General features: G+C 43.5%; 1 protein-coding gene across 7 annotated transcripts in view; it reads left to right on the plus strand.

Moving 5' to 3' along the window:
- Nucleotides 1-1,313: 1,313 nt before the first annotated feature.
- The window catches only part of LOC117368321 (zinc finger and SCAN domain-containing protein 2-like), a 31,969-nt gene continuing 10,388 nt past the window's right edge, over nt 1,314-22,894 (plus strand). Inside the window, exons 1-7 of one of the 7 annotated variants that reach the window (XM_033961867.1) lie at nt 1,314-1,425; nt 4,943-5,069; nt 10,343-10,456; nt 10,884-11,000; nt 11,429-11,542; nt 12,300-12,398; nt 21,493-21,612. In XM_033961867.1, coding sequence (XP_033817758.1) covers nt 1,414-1,425; nt 4,943-5,069; nt 10,343-10,456; nt 10,884-11,000; nt 11,429-11,542; nt 12,300-12,398; nt 21,493-21,612 — 703 coding nt within the window. In that variant the 5' untranslated portion in view covers nt 1,314-1,413. The other 6 variants (XM_033961870.1, XM_033961865.1, XM_033961866.1 and 3 more) reach the window with 6 other exon arrangements.

Raw genomic sequence — 22,894 nt, forward strand, 5'->3', positions numbered from 1 at the left:
CAGTCCCCTTTCTCCTACCCCCCTTATAAAGGAACTAAGCGCAAAAAGATGTACGACAACCTACTAGCAACACATGCAGCTAAATTGGACCCCTCCATCACCAACCTACTGACAGCTTCAACTGACCTCAAAGCTTTTCGAAAAGAAATCAAAACCATACTATTCAAGAAATACATCCTAATTTCCTAACCCCACTCTTCTCCCCTCTCTCCCCTTCTTAGGATCCTCCCTTCAAAATGTGATTTAGACCTAACGCCTCTAACTGTATTCCTCTTCCTGAAAACGTCCAGCTATCGTTTAGATGTATTAGGCCCTACGTCGTTAATTGTATTCCTATTCCTGGAAATGTCCAGTTATCTTTTTGTTGTAATCCGCTTAGAACTGCAAGGTACAGGCGGAATAGAAGTCATTAATGTAATGTAATGTAATGTAATGTGACATCTGCACTCTTCCGGGTGCCTCCAGCCGTGGCCACTACCTTTAGTGTGCCCTGGCTTGAGAAAGTTTTGAGAGACACTGCTCTAGACCTCTGACCCTATTTACAATTGCCCCAATTACACCTCCCCTTACATGCTTGCCCCTCATGTGCCATACTCAGGCTAGTCTTTTTAACAATAGCCCTTATGGTTAGTTGTGAGGCATCTATACCCACTGTATTATTTCCTGTACCATAATCTCCCCAACCATGAGATGTCCTGTCTATCAAAATTAGATTGTAAGCTCTTCTGAGAAGGGACTGTGTATTGTATTTTAAATGCAGAAATGATAAGAGTAGTAGTAGTATCCCAGGAAAGCCCACCTCCCACGTGCTGATTCAGCAATAATTCTTACTTTTATATGCAGTGTTACCTTTACTGGAATTTATAGGTAATTACACCCTGCAACAATTAATATCATATAATCATAATTATTATTTAATCTGTTATTTCTGATTTCATTTCTCACAGTTCCATGAGATTCTGTGGGGGATTTCTGTCATTTTGAGCTCAGGGTTAGTGAAACTTTCACATAAATTTTCCACTGTTTCATTAGTGGGCTTTTGTCCCAAGCGAGGTTCTTTTTGTAGTTTGAATCTTTGGGCAACACCTCAGAAAATGCTTTAGGAAACTGTATCAACACAGTTAAAAGGGGGAAACCCCAACCCTTTTCCATGTCATTACAATAAAACAGAGCTACAGGACGTAAAAAAAAGTCTTGCACAGCGGTTAAGTGCAAAGCAATGCTAACCAGGCTCGAGCCGCTCTTCACTTGACATGCGCAAGGGCCGCGCGGACAGCAGGCGCCATGACGGTGCCCCGCCCCTCTAACGCGCTTCCTGTTTCCCGGTTGGGCCGAGGGAGGGGAAGTCGCATCAGAGGGGGGCGGGGCGCCGGAGAAGAAAAACGGCGGGACTGGTGGCGGGTGACCGCAGGCATGAGCTTGAAGGTAGGGGGGGGGAGGGTAAGGCGTAGAGCAATTTGGACGACAGGTAGTGGAGCGTAAATGGGGAAGGGGGAGGTCCCCGGGCGCGTGCGAAGAGGGGGGGTGGGGCTCGGTCGTCGAATGCGTGTGATGTCACAACCTCCTTCCGGTAAGGTTTTTAGCCCTGTAGAGAGAACGCTCTGGTGTCCGCCTAATGCTTTCTGCCCACTAGTTTCCACTCGTTCTTACTCCCCCCCCCCATGCTTGTTATTTTGGTTGGGGAGAAGGAGGCGTGGCCTCGACACAGCCTGTCGCACGGTGATGATGTCACGCGCAGACTGCGTGACGTGCTCTCACCTTCCCGCTGGAGGTCTGGATTGGAAGCTGTATTTATGGCAAGAACTAGATCTCATCTACATTTCTCACTAATAGGGTGAATAGAGTAACCTCCCCCCCCCCTTGCCCGTCAGGTTTTCAGGGTATCCACAATGAATAGGCATGAGATGGGTTCGGGTACATTGCCTCTGTTATATGCAAATATTTTATTTTTTTAACTTTATTTTTATTGAATTTAACATACTTTACAAGTATAACTACTTGGTTTAGAAATACAGAATCATGTTCCAAAAGAAAAACATCAATGAACATTACAATATTTAAAATAAATATATATATGAAACTTAACTCTTCCTTAGACCTCAAATTAGGAGGAGGAAAAGAAAACAAAGATATTATAGGGAGTAATATTACAATAATATAACAAAAAAGTAAAGGCTTAAACGCTACAACCCAGCAATTCCTTTAAGCTACACTCCCTCCACTGGATAAACCTTTGAGATCTAAAAAGGGAACGTAGATGATCTGGTGTAAAATACACATATTTCAGACCTTTAAACTTAATAACACATTTGCATGGATAAGCTAGCAAAAAAGTAGCACCTAGCTTCCTTGTTTTTTCTCATGCCCAAAAATATTTTCCGTCTTTCCTGGGTTATTCTAGTTACATCATGATATAACCATAAACGTTGACCACAAAAAAGTGATCCAGACTTTTTAAAGAACAACCTCATAACTCCATTAAGATCTTGTTCAAAGATAAAGTTAACAATTAAAGTTCCTCTCTCTTTAACTTCCGTAGATGATTCCTCTAATATTGCCGTAAGGTTTTGCAAGTCTTTATCAGTGACCATATTCTCTTGCATATCAGAGAATTTGGTCACTGATATGCAAATATTTTCATGCATATTCATGATGGATATCCTGAAAACCTGAGGGGGGGGGCGTACTCCAGGACCAATTTGAGAAACACTGCAGTAGACCATGCCAAGTTTCCCAGTTCCAGGTTGAAACAGACCTGATTTTGAACTTACAGCCTAAAACAGTGGGAGATTTGTAGTGTTGAAGGAGTCTGGGACTGGTTTTCCTGAGTGTTGAACTAAGTTTTCTGTTTAATAAAATGCTGAATTATGTTTAGCTGCAGACCTAACTTATCTCGGGTCTTTTCCAGATAAGCTCCGCCACTAATGCAAAAAGTGCACGGGCGAAAACTTAAGCCACGCCACCTTACAAATTATTAAACTATTGAAGCCCTCCAAGAAATTATTCACATGATTTGAATAATGACTTGGGGGGGGGGAGGATTCAAGGTGGGGCAGAGCCCCCCCTTGTTTATCACTTTCCCCAAGTATTCACTTAGCATGGTGTTAGCTAAAACTGTGGCGGGGGTTAACTTTTTGGCGGGGCTTATCTGGAAAAGATCCCTTATCTCATGTTCTAGCCTGCCTGCACTGGGTGTTTTAACTTGGGCATTCCTGCTTCTTATGGCTATCTGAGCATAAACGACATGTAACAGAAAGACTGCAGGGCTTAGATAAGTGACCTGCTAGTGTGAGCTTAGGACCTATGACTGTTAAGAAAAGTAACACGTGAAAGGTTTTTTCTAGAATTCAGTTGTATAGCCAGAAGAATGTATAAATATCTCTGTAACTTCCTGTTTTTGGCACTTCTGAAGCCGGCTTGGAGCTCAGGAGTTGCATACGTATGCTAATAAACCATCTGTGCTTTCTTCAAGTCTCTAAGTTTTCTGGCTTCCCAAAGTGACCTTTCAGTGTCTCAATTGAAACCAGTGCTGGGAAGCCTCATAAGGGTCCTTTTACTAAGGCGCGCTAACCGATTTAGCGTGTGTGCTAAATTATATTACGTCCATTATATTCTACTAGTGTTTAAGCCCGTTACATTAACGGGTGCTAGAATAGATGTGTAGACTTTTAGCACAATGATTTGCTGAGGCGTTTCTTTATTTTTTCTTTATGGGTTTTTTTTCTCTCTCCCTGCCCCCCCTTTCTTTCTGTCTCTGTCCCCCTGTGTGTCTCTGTCTGTCTCTTCCTTGAGAAAAGAAGAATCGTATATAAACTTTAAAAGACATCTAAAAGCACTTTTTTTCCCAATTGGCTTTTTCAAATTGAAGAAACGAGTTTGGGATTGCATTCTGTAGTTATTGATTTTTAAAGAATATTTTCAGTTTGTATTAATTAGTTAATTTTTATTATTGATATTTGATTGTTATAGAATGTTATATATTTAAAAAAATTGTTCTTTTTTTCTTTCTTTCCTTTTCTATTCTTGAATGGAATTCTTTTCTAAATTGTTCTGAAATATATATTGTAAACCGCTTGGATCCTTTTTTGGCTATTATGCAGTATATAAAGTTTTTAATAAACATAAGCGTAGTTTAGCTTGTTCTACAAGGAAGGCTCCTGTGGATGCAGAATATAAACTTGCATTTAACATTGTGATAACACAGAGTTAGGGGGGTCAGTATTTTCTTACATTAAAGTTCCAGGCAACACAATTTAACTCCAATAATTTTTGTTGTGTATAACCGATGCTGGCAGGTTTTTCTGTTTTTGTTTTGTATAGCTTGGGAATATAAATTGCATTTTTTTATTTCTTGGGGCAACTGCTTGACTAGTGTTTAGAATGAGGGGATCTCCTTGTCCTTCTTCCTGATCATTTTTTTCAGGGGGGGGCCTTCTCTTTTGGGCGCATGGGCAGTGTCATAAGAATTGCTGCTGCTGGGTCAGACCTGTGGTCCTTCCTGCCCAGCAGTCCGCTCACGCGGTGGCCCTCAGGACAAAGACCAGTGCTCTAAATGAGTCCAGCCTCACCTGCGTACGTTCCAGTTTAGCAGGAACTTGTCCAACTTTGTCTTGAAACCTTGGAGGGTGTTTTCCCCTATAACAGACTCACCCCTTGCCTCAGGCAGCAGATTGGCATGCACAGTCCCTGGGGGTAAGCATTGTCAGTGTAGGAGGCCAAGAGGAAAAGAGTTATGCTCTACTTATGCTTGGGGTAGGTGTGGTGGGGTGCAGAAAAAAACTATTGCTTATAATGTGGGGTGAGGTGGGGTTGTAGATATAAGTAATCTCATATCTCATCCTCTTGGTTCCTGGATCCCTTGAAAAAGATTCAAGTGATGCTTTCCAGGAACTAATAAAGTGCTGTAAGTCCTTCTAAGATCTTTCTTTTTTTTCTGTTTCAGACCTCGGTAACCTTCAAGGACGTGGCGGCTTTCTTCTCGGAGGAGGAGTGGGCAGCATTGGAGGAATGGCAGAAGGAACTTTACAGAAGCGTAATGAAGGAGATTCACACGGCTCTTCTCTCACTAGGTGAGAAGATAATCTGGTTTTCAGAAGAAAATTGCACGGCTGAGATAACAGCCCTCCCCATCCCCTTCTCATATATGTGTAGGGTTGGAGGAATAGATCCAATTATTTTGTAAACATCTGAAAACTTGGCTATTTTCAAAAATGTAAATTTCAGTGCTCTCGATACAATCACTAATCTATCATAATAAAACCCAAAGCGCACATGCGTACTTACAACTTTGTGATCCCTGGCTCCGTGATCTGTAGCTCCATGGCAGTGTTCGACGCGTTCAGCGGTTTGTGTGCGGCAAACCCTTTTCCTCTTGGTTTAGTGTTGGTGTGTGGCAGTGGCGACGGGCCGAGGGGGGGTGTTTGAAGCGGTGGTAGGCCAGACAGTAGGTAGCAGCAGCGGGGGCCAGTACGGGGGGGCAGGCTTCGGCGCTGGAGGGAGGCAGGCAGGCTGGCTTTAGCGCAGCAGATAGGGAGGGAGGTATGCTGGCTAGCTTTGGGGGAGGGGAGTGGGACAAAGGCTGGAAGGCAGTGAGGGGGGACATAGGAAGGAGCATGGGGGGGCATTAAGGACATGGGAAGGGGCACTGGGACACTAAGGACATGGGAAGTTGCACTAAGGACATAGGAAGGAGGACTGGGGCACTAAGGACATGGGAAGGGGCACTAAGGACATGGAAAGGAGGCACTGGGGGCATTAATGACATAGGAAGGAGGCACTGGGGGCACTAAGGACATGGGAAGGAGGCACTGAGGGCATTAAGGACATAGGAAGGAGGGAGGGAATAGAAAGGGACAGTTGTTGGGCCTGAGTGTAGAAAGCGGCCAAGGAGAGAGAGAGACAGAAAGAAAGAAAGACAGACAGCGGAAAAGGAGAGAGAGAGAGAGAAAGAAAGACAGACAGACAGACACATCTACTCTAGTACCCGTTAATGTAACAGGCTTAAACACTTGTTCTTATTATAATTTCCTTTAAATTTTTTGTAAACCGCACCGAGCTCTATCTTTATAGAGAAGATGCGATATATAGGCTTAAGGTTTAGTTTAGTGATGTCACTTGTCAGACAGGACAGATGCCCCCAGATTCTATATAGGTCATCCAAGTTGGGTGCATAAATTAAACAGTTAATGAGGCATCAACAATCTACTACTACTACTACTACTATTTATCAATTCTTTTTTTTTAAATTTATAAACTTTTATTGATCCAATCATAAAAATTACAAATGCATATATAAAGCATCAAAGAAGCAGTAGACAAACCAGAAGAGGATAGTACAACTAACAATAATGGACCCGTACTCTTTGGCACAAGCTGATTTCAACACAACTGACCATAGTTTCAAGTTTTATTAAAATTTGATAAAAACGCTTATGCGAAACTTCTAAACTAAACTAAACCTTAAGTTAGTATACCGCATCATCTCCATAAAGATAGAGCTCGGCACGGTTTACAGGTAAATTCAATGAGGGAAGGACATAATAAGAAATTAGAAGTAATGAAGAGGATAGCTAGCTTTACATTTTAAATAGATAGCTTTACGTTTTGGAGAAAAGCCAGGTTTTCAGATGCTTTCGGAATAATTGGAATGAGCCTAGGTTCCACAGCGGGGCAGGGAAGTTATTCCAAAGCTCAGTGAATTTGAAAGAAAAGGAATTTCCATAATTTCCCTGCATACATATGACACCTTTTAACGAGGGGAAAGATAGTTTGAGTTTGTGGGCGGATCTGGTAGTGTCAGGTCTTGAAGAATTCTTCTAAGAAAACTTCTAAGCGATTTACAATGTAAAAATAGGCATCTTGAAACATATAAACGACAGACCAGTACACATGTCAAACTTGTTAGGGGAGGATAAAAGGAAGAACTACAATTTTCTTAGAAAAGCACGTAAATAGGGAAGAACATAAGGAAAGGGATTAAGAACTCCCCCTTCAAACCCTCCCCCGTTCTACTCCTCCCACTTCCCCCCCCCTTTAGAAAGGATGTGTGCACTGGGTTCAGCATCTTAAAAAAACCCACCAAGAGAGGTCCATTCATAAAAGCAAGGATGCTGAGTCAGTTTGGGGCGTGGTGCCAGTTCTCATATTTGCCCCAAATCTTACAATAGTTCTACAACTGATTCCTCCTGAGGGCAGTCAATTTAGACAGTTGCTGGATGTAATTCATCTTTGCTAGCAGCAGAGGCCAACACAAGATGGCCTGCCAGAAAGTGTTGTGATTTCTGCAACTGTCGGATTGCAGGAAGGGATTGAACACCTAGCGTACTGAATCCTTCAGGGCCTAACAGAAAGAAGATTATTGAAAGTGTAAACCCAAACTTCCGTTTTATTCAGTTCACAAACTCAAGATGAATAATTTCAGTCCTATCATTTTTGCAAAACAGGCACATTTCAAGAACAGCCTTCAGAATATCACATGAACATAAAACTGTTTTGAATTCAGCATATACCACCTCCCCCCCCCCTTTTTTTTTTTTTTTTTTTACTAAAGCATGGTAGAGGTTTCTACCGCAGCCCTCAGTGCTAAATGCTCTGATACTCATAGAATTTCTATGAGCGTTGGAGCAGCATTGGAACATTTAGTGCTCTGGGCTGTGATAAAAACCTCTATCGCAGCTTAGTAAAAGAAGTCTTAGTTTCAGAAGTACGCTCATTTCCACACTACTGCAATCCTAACATCAACCCTCATCTTTGCACTCACCATTCTGTGTGCCTGCATCTCCCCTGCTTGTCTGTGAAGAGTTGCTTACCTTAACAAGGACTTTCCATAAACGTCAGGAATACGCAGTCTCATTTAGGTCTCCTCCTTCCCTGTTATATTGCTTTTATTTATTTACTAGCCTTTAAGCCCATTACATTAACGGGTGCTAAAATAGATCTGTCTGTCTGTCTGTGTTTCTTTATCTCTCTCTCCTTGGCCGCTGTCTGTGTCCTTCTGTCTTCCCCCCCCAGAGCAAAGCTGTCTGTCCCCAGCACACCCCTCCCCCCAAAGCAGCCCCCTTTCCCTCTCCCTGTCTCTCCATGGTCCCTTCTGTTTTCCCCTCCAGAGCAAAGCTGTTTGCCCCAAGCACACCCCTCCCCCCAAAGCAGCCTCCTTTCCCTCTCCCTGTCTCTCCATGGCCCCTTCTGTCTTTCCCCCCAGAGCAAAGCTGTCTGTCCCCAGCACACCTCCTCCCCAAAGCAGCCCCCTTTCCCTCTCCCTATCTCTCCATGACCCCTTCTGTCTCCCCCCAGCACACCCCTCCTCCCAAAGCAGCCCCCTTTCATTCTCCACCTGGCCCCCTGTATTGATCCCCTTCTTACCCTCCCTCCATCCCAGCGTCTTCTGGCCTGCTCCTCTTCAAAGCAGCCTGCGATTGTGGTGGCCGGCTTTAGCGAACCTCGCAGGCCGCTCTCCACCTCGGTAGCACGTTCCCTCTGACGCGATCCCGTGCGTCAGAGGGAACGTGCTACTGAGGTTGGAGAGCGGCCTGCAAGGTTCTTTAAAGCCAGCCACGATCGCAGGCTGCTCTGAAGAGGAGGATCAGCGGTGGCAGCAGCAGCGGTAGTGGTGAGCGACGGCGGGAGGTGTGTTCCCTGCTGAGGAAGCGGGCAGGGAGAGAGCTTGCCTGTGCTTCCTCGCAGCAGCAGTTGGTGAGTGAGGATGGGAGGAGGGGAGTGGCCAGAATGTTCCCTGCCGCCAGGTTCTAAAATGGAACACGGCCACGGATCACACACCACAGCAGCAGGGATCACGCTGTTTTAACAGCGCATGCGCCGGTAAGCTTTTATTATATACATTACATTACAGATTTCTATTCCGCCATTACCTTTCGGTTCAAAGCGGATTACAAAAAGAGTTATGGAAGAAGGGTTACAACGTTAGATCAGAGAAGGTTTCCAAGAGAGAGAAAAGTAGGATCTGGGGTTAGGGAGGGGATGGTAAAGAGGGGGTTAAGCTTTATCATGGTATATAGGATTTAAAATGATTTATAACCTGCTTATCCACAAATCTAAGCGAGGAACAAAATCACATTAAATAATACAAATTCAAAACAGCAAAGAAAACCAGAATAAACAAGTTCACACCAAAAAAGCGCTCAAATAATACAATTTTTAACCCCCTCTCTAAAATACTAGAGCATGGACAGAGAACATAGACTTACGATTCCCCGTAAGCCTCACCACTGCTAAAGATGGAACCTTTAAACTCGAGCTATCTGAAGACCGTAACTCGTGCAAAGGACAATGCCACTGCAGAAGGGAGCAGACACTTGACGGGCAATTATGCTGAAGAACCTTAAACATCACACAAAGAACCTTGAATTCGACCCGCATGCCAATGAAGCTCTCGAAGTATCAGTGTAATATGATAGAATTTTGAAGTGTGAACAATAAGCAGGGCTGTGGAGTCGGTAGATAAATATTCCGACTCCTCAGTTTTTTGTACTTCAGACTCCGACTCCAGGTACCCGAAATTTCCTCCGACTCCACAGCACTGGTTAATTTTCAGATCGTTAAAGTGGAATGTCAAGTTGAGAGAAATGAGCATTTTCGACACCACCTTCTTTTTGCTTTTAATCAAGGTTCTAAGGCCGCAGAAGCTGCTCGCAACATTTGTGCTGTGTATATAGTGGGTGCTATAGCTGAAAGAATCGCTCGTGATTGGTATGCCAAGTTAAAAAATGGAGTCGGTAGATAAATGTTCCGACTCCGACTCCTCAGTTTTTTGTACTTCTGACTCCAACTCTGACTCCAGGTACCCGAAATTTCCTCCGACTCCTCGACTCCGACTCCACAGCCCTAACAATAAGGCGTGCCGCGCTGTATTGATGGATGGTAGGAGGGACCCGGCCAAGCATGAGAAGATCTCACGTACTCAAAACTTCTCTTAAACTGAGAGAGGGCTCCTGCGCCATGAAATCATCAGGATGATGGTACTATTCAGTGTGGCTTCATTTCTCTCTATACAAGAGCCTGCTTCTGCTTAATAATTGCAAGACAAACCTTTAGCTAGCCGTGTTAACGTCATATGCACCCCTAAAAGTAACATTAACCTTACAAATAGATATGTTACTGTACATGCTCCTTCTTCGCACCCCCTCCTCCTCTTTGCCCTTCTTTGTGAGTCATCATTTTCCCCTCCCCTTCCTTTAGTAACCCCCTCTCTCCATGCCTTAATTCCCTAAAACATACTTGCAAAAATAAACATGAAATGAAGTAACATTTTGAGTACCAACTTCCCTAGAGGTATAACTGCCGTATAACCATCATATTCTAATGGACTTCTGCTCTCCTGTGACAGGTTACAGAATTGTCAATCCTGACACCGTCTTTTGGGTCAAGAATGAGTTGGTGTCGACTGCTAAGTGGAACCAGAACCTGGGAGAAATTGAAAGCATTAACGTTTCCTATTCAAGTAAGCAGGAACTACAGGCCTTGCAAGGGTGTTAGGGGAGAGTCCCTGTCCGACTGAAGGAAGTGATTTCTGCATGTTTTCTTACCTTGAGGAAAGGGTGATTAAAAAGAGGATTTTCTTTTTAACTGATAAATTTTCAGCTCCTATGTGTATCTGACTTTAGTGTAGCTGCAATATCACTTCCTTAGCCTTCTGGTCAATAATATAGGTATCGTAACATTTTCTTTCACCTTGTTTTATAGAAGAGCATTTTTAGAAGTCCTGCCCCCAAGAAGCTTATAACCAAGAACGCCAGTGTATCCTAAAAGTGTGCTTGCAGTGAAGAGTTCTAGGTTCAGGATCCTGATGTATTTGGTGATCTGCTCTGTAGATTGCTCTACAACTTCTGGCACTAAACTGTTTGTGGGGTTTTTTTTCCCCTACACAGATTTGGCTACCCCATGCCCTGATATTCTTGTGAGAATCAAAACAGATGTCGAGTCTCCTCTAAGCGATCCTGGAGACCCAGCAGAGGAAGAGGGAGCGGAAGAGAATCCCAGTGCAAGTGGGTTCAGCAAATGAAATGTCTGGTGTCTGTTGACATACTTCACACTTCCAGCTCCGGGTATCTCCTCTCTTACACTACCCCACTCTGATGTTTTGAGGCAATGCTTACTGATCAGGCCTGATGACATTTGAGTCGGGGCTGCTCTGGCGCTGACTCGGAGCTAGATCAAGGAGTAATGTAGCTTCGGAGGGAGGATTTAACAGCTTACATTGGGCTCTGGTACAAAGTGGTTGCTGGTTCCTAATTCCAAGCACCTACAAGTAATCATCTTTGTACTTCAGAGGTTCCCTACAGTTTTCTTGTGCAAGGGATACTATGCAATAAAGGGGGTGTGCGGTGAAATCATATGGTGGATGGAGCAGGATGAACTTTGTAGCATTTTGCTGTAGTTAATCTTAAGATTCCATGCTCTTATGTTTAAATAGGTCTTCCTGCTGCAGATCCTGCTATTTCAGTCAGGATTAAAGAGGAAGAAGGATGGTGTGCCCAGAGTCCTCCGTATTCCAGTGGCATAGACTGCGCTTATAGTCCCAGCAAAGGTGAGAGGGCTAATACTGTTCAAGCTCTGAGTAAGCCTGCTCTTGTCTTTGGCACTCTTTACAATGCAGGTGCATATTGCAAAGGGAGAGCCGTTTAGTCCTGGGAGCTTGTATACAGCAAGTGCAGAAGCTGTTTATGGGCCCGCTGTATGTAAGAGAAACACAACAACAAAAAAAGGGGATCCAAAAAAGATCTGCAGAGAAAATCAGCCAGGAGCTTTACTGCTGTTGGCTTTTTTGGCGAACTTGATACACACAGGCATCCCGTCGAGATTCTTCATTTTTTTGTGGCAGTTTTTAGCCCCCCCTATTTTACCATGGACCCCTGACGAAGGTTTGTCCGAAACACGGACCGTGTCGGGTCCCTTTATTGGTAAAAGGGTTTTATATATTGTGTTCTTGTCATATTAAAATTTGCCTGCATCTTGTACACAGTCTGCAGTTTTGTTTTGGTTGTTCCCGCTGTATGTAAGTACAGTGTGGAAGAGTTTTGGAGAGGGTCATGAGAGTAGAAGTTAAGGACTGGGAGCTAAAAGTTCCTGATGTGAAGAAGAAAATACACAAAAAAGATAGTTCATGATTCCTTTGGAGAGGTTCCTCATTTCCTTAGTGGCATATGCTTTCTGGTCTTTTAAGGGGGGGGGGGAACAGTTAATTTAGCAAATGGCAAATGATTCAATAATGAATCACCAGCTGATTTAAGCTGATCTTTACAATGGATTTTAATCACCTTTATATCTCTGTGTTCTGATAACAGGTCTTCCAGTTATTTCATCTTTCTGCTCATTAAACTTAAAGGAAGAGCTGCACTCCAAAAACACAGAGAGGGCGGATGTTGCCTGTGACCTCCCAGCAAGTGAGTGTGCCCTGTCCCGTGGAGCCTTATCAAAGCCTACATGAACTGCTGGTGACTTGGTCATGGGCTCTCACTTACTCTGCAATTCACACGATATGAAATTCTTCGATTATGGAGTCCTGGGAGCTCCCTTTCTCACTCCCCTTTCCACTCAGAGACTAGTTAAGCTCTGGAATGCATTGACAGAGGTTGTGGTGAGAGCGGGTAGCGTAGCTGGTTTTAAGAAAGGTTTGGATAATTTCCTGGAGGAAAAGTCCATAGTCTGTTAGCGAGAAAGACATGGGGGAAGCCACTGCTTGCCCTGGATCGGTAGCACGGTTGCTACTACTTGGCTTTTGGCCAGGTACTAGGGACCTGGATTGGCCACCGTGAGAACGGGCTACTAGGCTTGATGGACCCAGTAAGGCAGAGGTGTCCAATGTCGGTCCTCGAGGGCCGCAATCCAGTCGGGTTTTCAGGATTTCCCCAATGAATATGCATGAGATCTATTTGCATGCATTGCTTTCAATGCATATTCATTGGGGAAATCCTGAAAACCCGACTGGATTGCGGCCCTTGAGGACCGACATTGGACACCCCTGCAGTAAGGCTAGTCTTATGTTTAACACCTTTCTTGTCTCTTCTCTATCCTTCCAACATAGTCTCAAGTGAAGTTTGTTTTTGGAGGGGTGGAATCCCCTTCCAGATTAGCAAAAGCTCTGTTAGAAATTGCCTACTAAGGGCCCCCCTCCCAGTCTGTGTCTCTGGTCATTATCGTTAGGTGCCTCAGATGATCAATGTAGAACATAAGAATTGCTATACTGGAATAGACCGAAGATCCATCAGGCCTAGTATCATGTTTTCAGCAGCAGCCAACCCAGGTCCCAAGTACCTAGCTAGATCCCAAGTAGTAAAACAGATTTTATGCTGCTTATCCTAGGAATAATGCAGTGGATTTCCCCAAAACATCTCAATAATGACCTATGAACTTCTCTTTTAGGAAATTACCCAAACCTTTTTTTAAACCCTTGCTAAGCTAACTGATTCCACCACATTCTCTGGCAATGAATTCCAGAGTTTAATTATACACCATGTGAAGAAATATTTTCTACAGGTTGTTTTAAATTTACTACTTCGTAGCTTTATCACATGACCCCCTTAGTCCCTGTATTTTTGGAAAGAGTAAACAAGCGATTCACATCTACCCTTTCCACTCAGTATTTTATAGACCTCTATCAAATCACCTGAGCCGTCTCCACGTTGAAGAGCCCTAGCTGCTTTAGCCTTTCCACATAGGGAAGTTGTCCCATCTCTTTAACCATTTCGTCACCCTTCTCTGTACCTTTTCTAATTCCGCTATATTTTTTTTGAGACACGGCGACAAGAATTGCACACAGTATTCGAGGTGCGGCCGCACCATGGGGCGATTCAAGGGCATTAAAACATTTTCATCTTTATTTTCCATTCCTTTCCTGATAATTCCTAACATTCTATTTGTTTTCTTAGCCGCCACCGCACATTGAGCCGAGGGTTTCATCATATCCTCAACGATGACACCTAGATCCTTCTCCTGGGCAGTGTGACATGGATCCCTGCATCGCATTGGGTTCCTCTTTCCCACATGCATCCCTTTGCACTTGTTCACATTAAACATCGTCAGCCATTTTGATGCTCAGTCTCCCAGTCTCACAAAGTCCTCTTGCAATTTAATAACTTTGAACAACTTTGGGCTCCTTTGACTAAGCTGCGTTAGGGCTTTAACGCAGCAGAAAAGCGCACTCTAGACCTTAACGCCAGCATTGAGCTGGCGTTAGTTCTAGCTGCGTAGCGCGCGGTAATATCCTGCGTGCGCTAATCAGCAAATTTAATTATCTCACTAATAATTCCCATCTGTAGCTAATACTATAAATATGTTAAAAAGCATCAGGCCTAGCACAGAGCCTGGATAACCCCACCATTTACCCTTCTCCATTCAGAATGTTGACCATTTAAATCGACTCTCTGTCTTCTTTACACCAGTTCTTAATCCATAAAATAACTACCTCCTGTACCATGAGTTTCTAATTTCCTCAAAAGTCTCTCATGAGGTACTTTGTCAAAGGCCTTTTGAAAATCCAAATACACAATATCAACCGGCTCATCTTTATTGAAATGTTCGTTCACCCCTTCAAAGAAATGCAGGAGATTGGTGAGGTAAGATTTCCCTTGACTAAATCCACGTTGGCTTTCTCTCATTAATCCATGCTTTTTCCTTTTTTGGTGGGTAACTGTGTGTACAACATATAAATACGAAAAGATATAAGTCCTTCAGTAAGATCCATTGATTAATTTTATTATGTTATAATTTTTTTTTTAAATTCTTTATTCATTTTTCATCTTACAATAAGTGTACAACATTACATCATTTTAAAACTTTTACACAACACTTGAATTTCCTTGTATTATCATCGTAAATACATAAATTTATTCCTCTCCCACCCACCCTTCCCTCAATTATTCCAATCAAAAATATCATATAAATAATGTAATCTTATTTATTTATTAACCTTTAAATAAAATTTCATACCATCCCCCCTCCCCCTAAGTATAAATATATTGTCAGTAGAAAATGATGTCTACTCATTACAATAATTTGCCAATGGCCCCCCAGATCTTTATAAAATTATTATAATTCCCTTTCTGCAAGGCAATTATTCTTTCCATCTTATAAATGTGACACAACGAATTCCACCAAAATGTATAACTAAGATTATTATAATTTTTCCAGTTGTTGGTAATATGTTGCATGGCGACTCCTGTCATTATTATGTTATAATTAAAAATATGTTTCTCCTTTTTTTTGTTAGATTCCTTACACATCCAGGGAGGGTGGGAAGCAGCATATTTAATTGGAAGAGTAAAATCTATTGTATTGTTATCATAATATATAATATTAGAACGAAAGACAGACACACAGAAAGACAGCAGGCAGGAAGAGAGACAGAAAGAAAGAAAGACAGACAGACAGGGTGCCAGAGAGAGAACCAGAAAGAAAGAAGGACAGACAACGGGAGGGAGAAAGACAGAAAGAAAGGAAGAGAGAGACAGGGGCAGGGAGAGACACAGAAAGTAAGAAAGAAAGACAGACAGACATATATTCTAGCACCCGTTAATGTAACGGGCTTAAACACTAGTTGTTTATAATTAAGATAAGAAGGGGATAAAAGAATTGTTTAATGTAATAATTATGATGATAACATTGTATTTTCGTAGTTATTATGATCCTTCAATTGTATACATTATAAAAGTTTGAAATGTCAATGAAGATTTACAAAAAAAAAAATCCATGCTTATGTGTATGTTCTCATTAAAAAAAAAAACAGAAAACAAGGGATTGAGACAAAAAACCTTTTCCACTAAACAGTAATCGAGTGTACTTACTGAGGGAGAAGGACATCATACAATTTGATAGATCATAGAATCTCTTATAACACAGTTATTTCAGATACCCATCTTGTAATTCAACAGTGCAGTCATCTGTCCACCCCCTTTTTTTTAACTAACAAACTCAATAGCTTGATCAGCAGTCTATGAGGTATAAAATGTCCCGAAACTTTTCAAAAAAAATCTATTTTTTTTTTAGTGGCAACACTTTGGGCTCCTTTTACGAAGCCACGTTAGCGGTTTAACGTGCGTAAAAGCGCGTGCTAATTTGCCAGCCAGCGTGGGGGTTAGCGCGGCTTCGTAATTGATAACATATTGTAATGATTAGACACCTTTTTACACTAAGGCCCTGATTCTCCAAAAGTGCGTCCCGATTTTAGGCAGCTGTAGACGTCCTACAGCTGTCTAATCAGCCAATCGGGATGCACGTTTTAAAAAAAAAAAATGCTCCCCAGGCAGGCCTGAAGGCGCCTCCGGGAGCCTAGGGAGACCCGCAAGATACCTAAGCTCGCCTACAGGCCTTAGGCGAACTTAGGCGGCCCTACGCGTCTCCCTAGTAGAGGAAGAGACGCTTAAAATGTAGGCCAGCAAAATGCTGGTCTACATTGTAAGTAGACGCGGCCGCTATACTGATCGCGGCAAGGGATCTCCCTGCTGCAATAAAGTATAGCGGCCGCGGCCGCCTGTCCCATCACCGACAGGAGGATGCCTAACTCCTCCTGTCGGAACCCCGGACCCCCCTCCCCCCCAAACTTGTAATCGCCGACAGGAGGATGCCCAACTCCTCCTGTCGGAACCCCGGAACCCCCTCCCCCCCCCAAACTCGTAATTGCCGACAGGAGGATGCCCAACTCCTCCTGTCGGAACCCCGGAACCCCCTCCCCCCCAAACTCGTAATCGCCGACAGGAGGATGCCCAACTCCTCCTGCCGGAAAGCCCAACGACCCCCCGCCCCAACTAATCTCCCTCCCCCAACTAACCTTTCAATGTTGGTCAGCTGGACAGGTCTTGCTGCCGTCCAGCCGACGGGTCTGCCTCGTGGAAATGAGACGGCACGCCCCTTCCCGGCCCATCCCCGCTAAATCTAAGGCCTGATTGGCCCAGGCTGTAGAAGCCTGGACCAATCAGGCCTTAGGCATAGCGGGTCCGCCCATCCCCAATGGCCCAGGCTAGGCACCTTGGCCAATCAGGCCTTAGGATTAGTGGGGATGGGCGGACCCGCTATGCCTAAGGCCTGATTGGTCCAGGCTTCTACAGCCTGGGCCAATCAGGCCTTAGATTTAGCGGGGATGGGCCGGGAAGGGGCGTGCCGTCTCATTTCCACGAGGCAGACCCGTCGGCTGGACGGCAGCAAGACCCGTCCAGCTGACCAACATTGAAAGGTTAGTTGGGGGAGGGAGATTAGTTGGGGCGGGAGGTCGTTGGGCTTTCCGGCAGGAGGAGTTGGGCATCCTCCTGTCGGCGATTACGAGTTTGGGGGGGAGGGGGTTCCGGGGTTCCGACAGGAGGAGTTGGGCATCCTCCTGTCGGCGATTACGAGTTGGGGGGGAGGGGGGTTCGGGGTTCCGACAGGAGGAGTTAGGCATTCTCCTGTCGGTAATGGGACAGGCGGCCGCAACAACCGCGGCCGCTATACATATTGCAGCAGGGAGATCCCTTGCTGCCATAAGTATAGCGGCCGCGTCTAATTTAACCCGATTCTCTAAAGACGCCTCTCCCGGGCGGCCTGCCTGAGGAGCATTTTTTTAAAACAACATGCATCCCGATTGGCTGATTAGACAGCTGTAGAACGTCTACAGCTGCCTAAAATCGGGACGCACTTTTGGAGAATCAGGGCCTAAAGGTATATTTATAATAAGGGAAAGGGGGATTTATTGTTATATTATTGGTTTGAATCACTGTTTTTTTGAGTATAATACATGAATGATATGCTTGATTTACAATATTTGTGGAAAGGGAGGGTGGGGGAAGGGTTTAATTTATGTTTTTAAGATGACAATGGATAAGAATGTCAAGTGATGTATATAATTTTAATTGATGTAATATTTGTACACTTGATGGAAGATGGAAAAATGAATAAAAAATTTGGAAAAAAAAAAAGGAGCCCTTTGTTCCAGTGCTAGCAGATTCTCATCATTCCTGACACTCGGCTCACTGCTTAGAGCGTTTCGATCTACACGATCTGCCTCGGAGGATTAATGCACCTGTTGCCAAACTGTAAAAATATACAATAATACTATCATACCAAACCTTCAAAACCAAAATAAACCCTCCATCAAATTCAAACATATGCAAAGCAGTCATGGGAAAAATTGGAAGGCTCTTTTGGTGTACAATTCTTCACATTACCAAAAAGATGTGCTGAGAGCTGAGTCGGTTCAGCGAATGGCCACCAGGATGGTCTCGGGACTCAAGGATCTCCCGTATGAGGAATGGCTGAGTAAATTGCAGCAATACTCACTCAAGGAACGCAGAGAGAGGGGAGACATGATTGAGACGTTCAAATATATCACGGGCCGTATCGAGGTGGAAGATATCTTTTTTCTTAAAGGACCCACGGCCACAAGAGGGAGGCGGGAAATTTAATGGTGACACCAGGAAGTATTTCTTCACCGAAAGGGTAGTTGATCATTGGAATGATCTTCCACTGCAGGTAATTGAGGCCAGCAGCGTGGGATCTCTTAGTGGAAGAAGTTAGGGGGTGTGAGTCATTAGAGTGGACAGATTTGATGGGTAGTGGCCCTTTTCTGCCGTCATTTTCTATGTTTCTTTCTTACCAGTGGTGGCGTCTCGTGCTGTTAATGACCCAGTTGGACATTTCCCCTGTGGCCGTTGTAGCTAGTGTGGATCTTCATTTTCTGGTACTCGGTTGACTTAATAAGAAAGTGATTTCCTTGAAACAGCACACTACTTGTTTGACTTCACAAGTTATCTATGCTACTTGGTGGCGTCAGTTGGTATATGTTGGGGAAACACGCAGGGTCTTTAAAACACGATTGAACATTGCTCACGGTTACAGCAGAGAGATTTCAATGCTCCACTTGTAGCTTGCTGTGTCTGCTAACCATTCTTTTAGTGACCTGCGGTTTGTAGTTCTAGAAGCAGTATTCGCCTCTCCGTGAGGAGGAGTTTGGATTCTGTTCTCTTGCAGAAAGACAAACGGTGGATTTTCTTTTTAGGTTGCTTGGCACCAGGTGGGTTGAACCGCGAGTGGGATGTTTGAAATTTAAGAGCTTTTCAACGTTGCGGTCGGTGGTTTAAGAGCTGGTTGACGGGTGTTTTGTAACTTTTACAATTTTGAAGTTTCTTGGGCGATTTGAAAGATTGTATCTCTTTGAGTGATTTTGTGGATGATTGTGTAATATGAGGTTTTTGAAGGGTGGTGGTTGGGGCTTTTTTTTTGATTAATGTTGGTTTTATAAGTGAGGGCGACGTAAAGGATATGACATTACAAAAAGACTCAGGTTGGCAAAAGCGAGAAAGATGCTAGGTTTTATAGGGAGAGGTACAGCCAGTAGGAAAAAAAGGGGGTATTGTGTTGGAGATTTTGGGTATTCCAGAGGATACATTACCACCACTTACTCAAGTATATTACCTACCAATGAAAGCTATTAAATCACCATCTAAACAACAGGAGAATAATCAACCAATTAATGTTTCAGCAATTTTGGAACTTTCGGATAGAGAGCTTGCATCTCCGGCAACATTGCTTCTTACTGTGGCTCTTGCCCCAGATAAAAACTGGTTGCTTAGGTTGTTCTTTAGAAACAAAATGAAAGAATTTCTTGGACAAAAAATATTAATGTTTCCAGACTTGGCACGGGAAACCCAGAGAAGAAGGCGAGAGTTTCTTTTGTTGAAACCAGGAGTTATATCTCTTGGTGGGACTTTTTTTCTTCGACACCCTTGTAAATGTGTAATACAATACCATATGAAGAAATATGTATTCTTTGAACCATTCCAGTTGACAGCCTTTTTGGTAGGAACTCGGCTGGATGAAGGAAAATCAAAATCAAAGTGAAGTGCATTTGAATAATGATATCCTTCCTCAGCCAAGGGATCTTGTTTTCCTAATATTTGAATTGATAGTTGTTAATATTTGTTACTAAGTCCGCCTTATCCTTCTTGGATCTAATTTTGAGGACTTGAGCTGAATTTAAGCTAAAAATTTTATTTTATTTTACTTGATTACCACGTATTTTACTTTTGAGTATTATTTTCCTGCTTTTCTTCAACTTTCTGTACAAGTGGATACTTGATTTATAACATGTAAAAATTTGATAAATAAATAATAAAAAAAAAAGAAAAAAAAAGGGGGTATTGATGCCTCTGTGTAAGACTGTGGTGAGACCTCATTTAGAATATTGTGTACAATTCTGGAGGCCGCACCTTCAAAAAGATATAAAAAGGATGGAGTCGGTCCAGAGGAAGGCTATTAAAATGGTGTGTGGTCTTTGTGATAAGGCTTATGGGGACAGACTTAACGACCTCAATCTGTATTCTTTGGAGGAAAGATGGCAGAGGGGAGATATGATTGAGGCATTTAAATACCTACGTGATGTAAATGCACATGAGTCAAGTCTCTTTCATTTGAAAGAAAACTAGAGGGCATAGGATGAAGTTAAGAGGTGATAGGCTCCGGAGTAATCTGAGGAAATACTTTTTTTACAGAAAGGGTGGTAGATGTGTGGAACAGTCTCCCGGAAGAGGTGGTGGAGACAGAGACTGTGTCTGAATTCAAGAGGGCCTGGGATAGGCACGTGGGATCTCTCAGAAAGAGAAAGAGATAATGCTTATTGCGGATGGGCAGAGTAGATGGACCATTTGACCTTTATCTGCCGTCATGTTTCTATGTTTTTGGATGTTTGATTGTGTCAGCCATATTGGAGCGTTGTGACGATGGGAGTGTGTAGTGTAGTGATTAGAGCTGAAGCCTCGGCACCCTGAGATTGTGGGTTCAAATCCCTCGCTGCTCCTTTTGACCCAGGGCAAGTCACTTAATCCCCCCATTGCCCCAGGTACACTAGATAAGAGTTTGAGGCCCACCAGGACAGATAGGGAAATATGGTAAATTACCAGAATAAATAAATTTGATAAATAGAAGGGTTATTTTGTTTTTGAAAGTTTGGTATGTTGTGTTATTGTATATTTTTACAGTTTGGCAGCAGGTGTATCAATCCCTCGAAGCAGATTGTGTAGATCGAAACACTCTATGCACTGGGTTGAGCGTCAGGAATGATGAGAATCTGCCAGCGCTGGAACAAAGATGTGCCTATAAGCTAAGTGTTTCCGTTGAAAAAAATCTAGGTTTTTAAAAAAGTTTTGGGATATTTTATACATCGTAGACTGTTGATCAAGCTATCGAGTTTGTAGTAAAAAAAAAAAAAAAAAGGGGGTGGGCAGATGATTACACAGTTGAATTACAAGCTGTGGATCTGGAGTAACCTGTCAGATCCTGATCCATTAATCTGATGGTCTGTGCAGATCCCCGAAGTCCTGAACTCTTATTTACTGCTCTGTGGTACGCCTGTGGCATCCTAATCTCCTCTCTGCCCTTGTCTGAGCAATAACCGTTGCCTTCTAAAGACCCCTGCTTTGTCCATAGTGCTTCTGGTGGGTGACTGGCCAGCTCCATTTGCTTATTGGCATGTGCTCCCAGAGTGTCAAAACCTTAGGCATCTTTTTCTTCCAGTAACAGGTGGCTCCATTTTGCAGCCTAACCAGATCTTAAAAAGTAAGCGAGAAGAAGAGGAATATGGTGGGGCAGATCCAGGTGCTTTGGAAAATGGGAGCGCATGTTGCCCTGTCACTGGTGAGTGATCTTTTTTGTTGCTTGACTTGTTGAAGACTCTAGCCAGGCTGAGATTGAGTGCAAGAGTTCGTTGTCATACGACCAGAGGCCGTTCTATAGCCAGAATAAGTGTCCATGTGTGATAATCGGTTGAGTTATACTACTACTATTTATTATTTCTATAGCACTGAGAGGCGTAAGCAGCGCTGTATGTTTTAACATGTAATAGACAGTCCCTGCTCAGAAGAGCTTACAATCTAAATTAGACAGACATTTCAGGGTTTGGGAGATTATGGTAGAGGAAATGATACAGTGGGTCTAGGTATCTGACAGCAGTGAGTGGGAGTTAAGAGTTGAAAGCAGTTTCAAAAAAGTGGGCTTTTAGCTTCGATTTGAATGCTGCTAGGGATGGAGCATGACGTATTGATTCAGGCAGCCTGTTCCAGGCATATGGTGCCGCAAGAAAGAAGGGACGGAGTCTGGAGTTGGCAGGGGAAGAGAAGGGTACAGGTAAGAGGGGCTTGCTAGATGAGCGGAGATCACAGGTGGGAAGGGAACATAGGGGGAGATAAGTGAAGAGAGATATTGGGGGGCTTCAGAACGAATGCACTTGCAAGTCAGCAAGAGGAGTTTAAATTGTATTCGGAAATGGATGGGGAGCCAGTGAAGTGACCTGAGGAGAGGGGTAATGTGAGAATAGCGGCTATGATCAAAGACAGTCATTTGTCTCATTTATTGTGGGTGTCTGTGAGTATACTATTGGGCAGTGGGTAGACATGACAATGTGCCTTCTCTGGGATTCTACTGATGGGCTTTGGGTGTCTGTGATATGGCTACTATTGATGACATTTTTGGGGAATGTGATTGGACATTGTTTTGTGATCTGGAATCCGACAGGTCACATCAGTTGTACCGTATTTCCCCATGTATAGGCCGTGGCCTGAACATGGGTTTTACAATCCCTTGCAATGGGTGCGACTTCCTTATATGGAGTGGCCTATCTAAAGACATCGTAGGTAAGCTGCTCCATTGGAAGATCAGCCGCGGAGTCCCCGTACGTGCAGCTCCCTCTTAGATGGCTGCCGGCTGCCTCATCAAGGTGAGCAGTGCAGGGCGGGAGCGAACCTGTCGGCATCCAGCCGGCCCCACCCAACATAGTGGAGTAAATAAGTGGGGTGAAGACTAAAGGATTGACTCCTGTCCAGATGGTTACGGAGTCAACCCTTGATGTTCTTCCTAAGTACAAAATTATCACCTTAATTGATATATGGCTAACTGTTAATAGAATTGAGTCTTCTTTGTA

Source organism: Geotrypetes seraphini, chromosome 10, assembly GCF_902459505.1.
Source record: "Geotrypetes seraphini chromosome 10, aGeoSer1.1, whole genome shotgun sequence".
Classification (NCBI taxonomy): domain Eukaryota; kingdom Metazoa; phylum Chordata; class Amphibia; order Gymnophiona; family Dermophiidae; genus Geotrypetes; species Geotrypetes seraphini.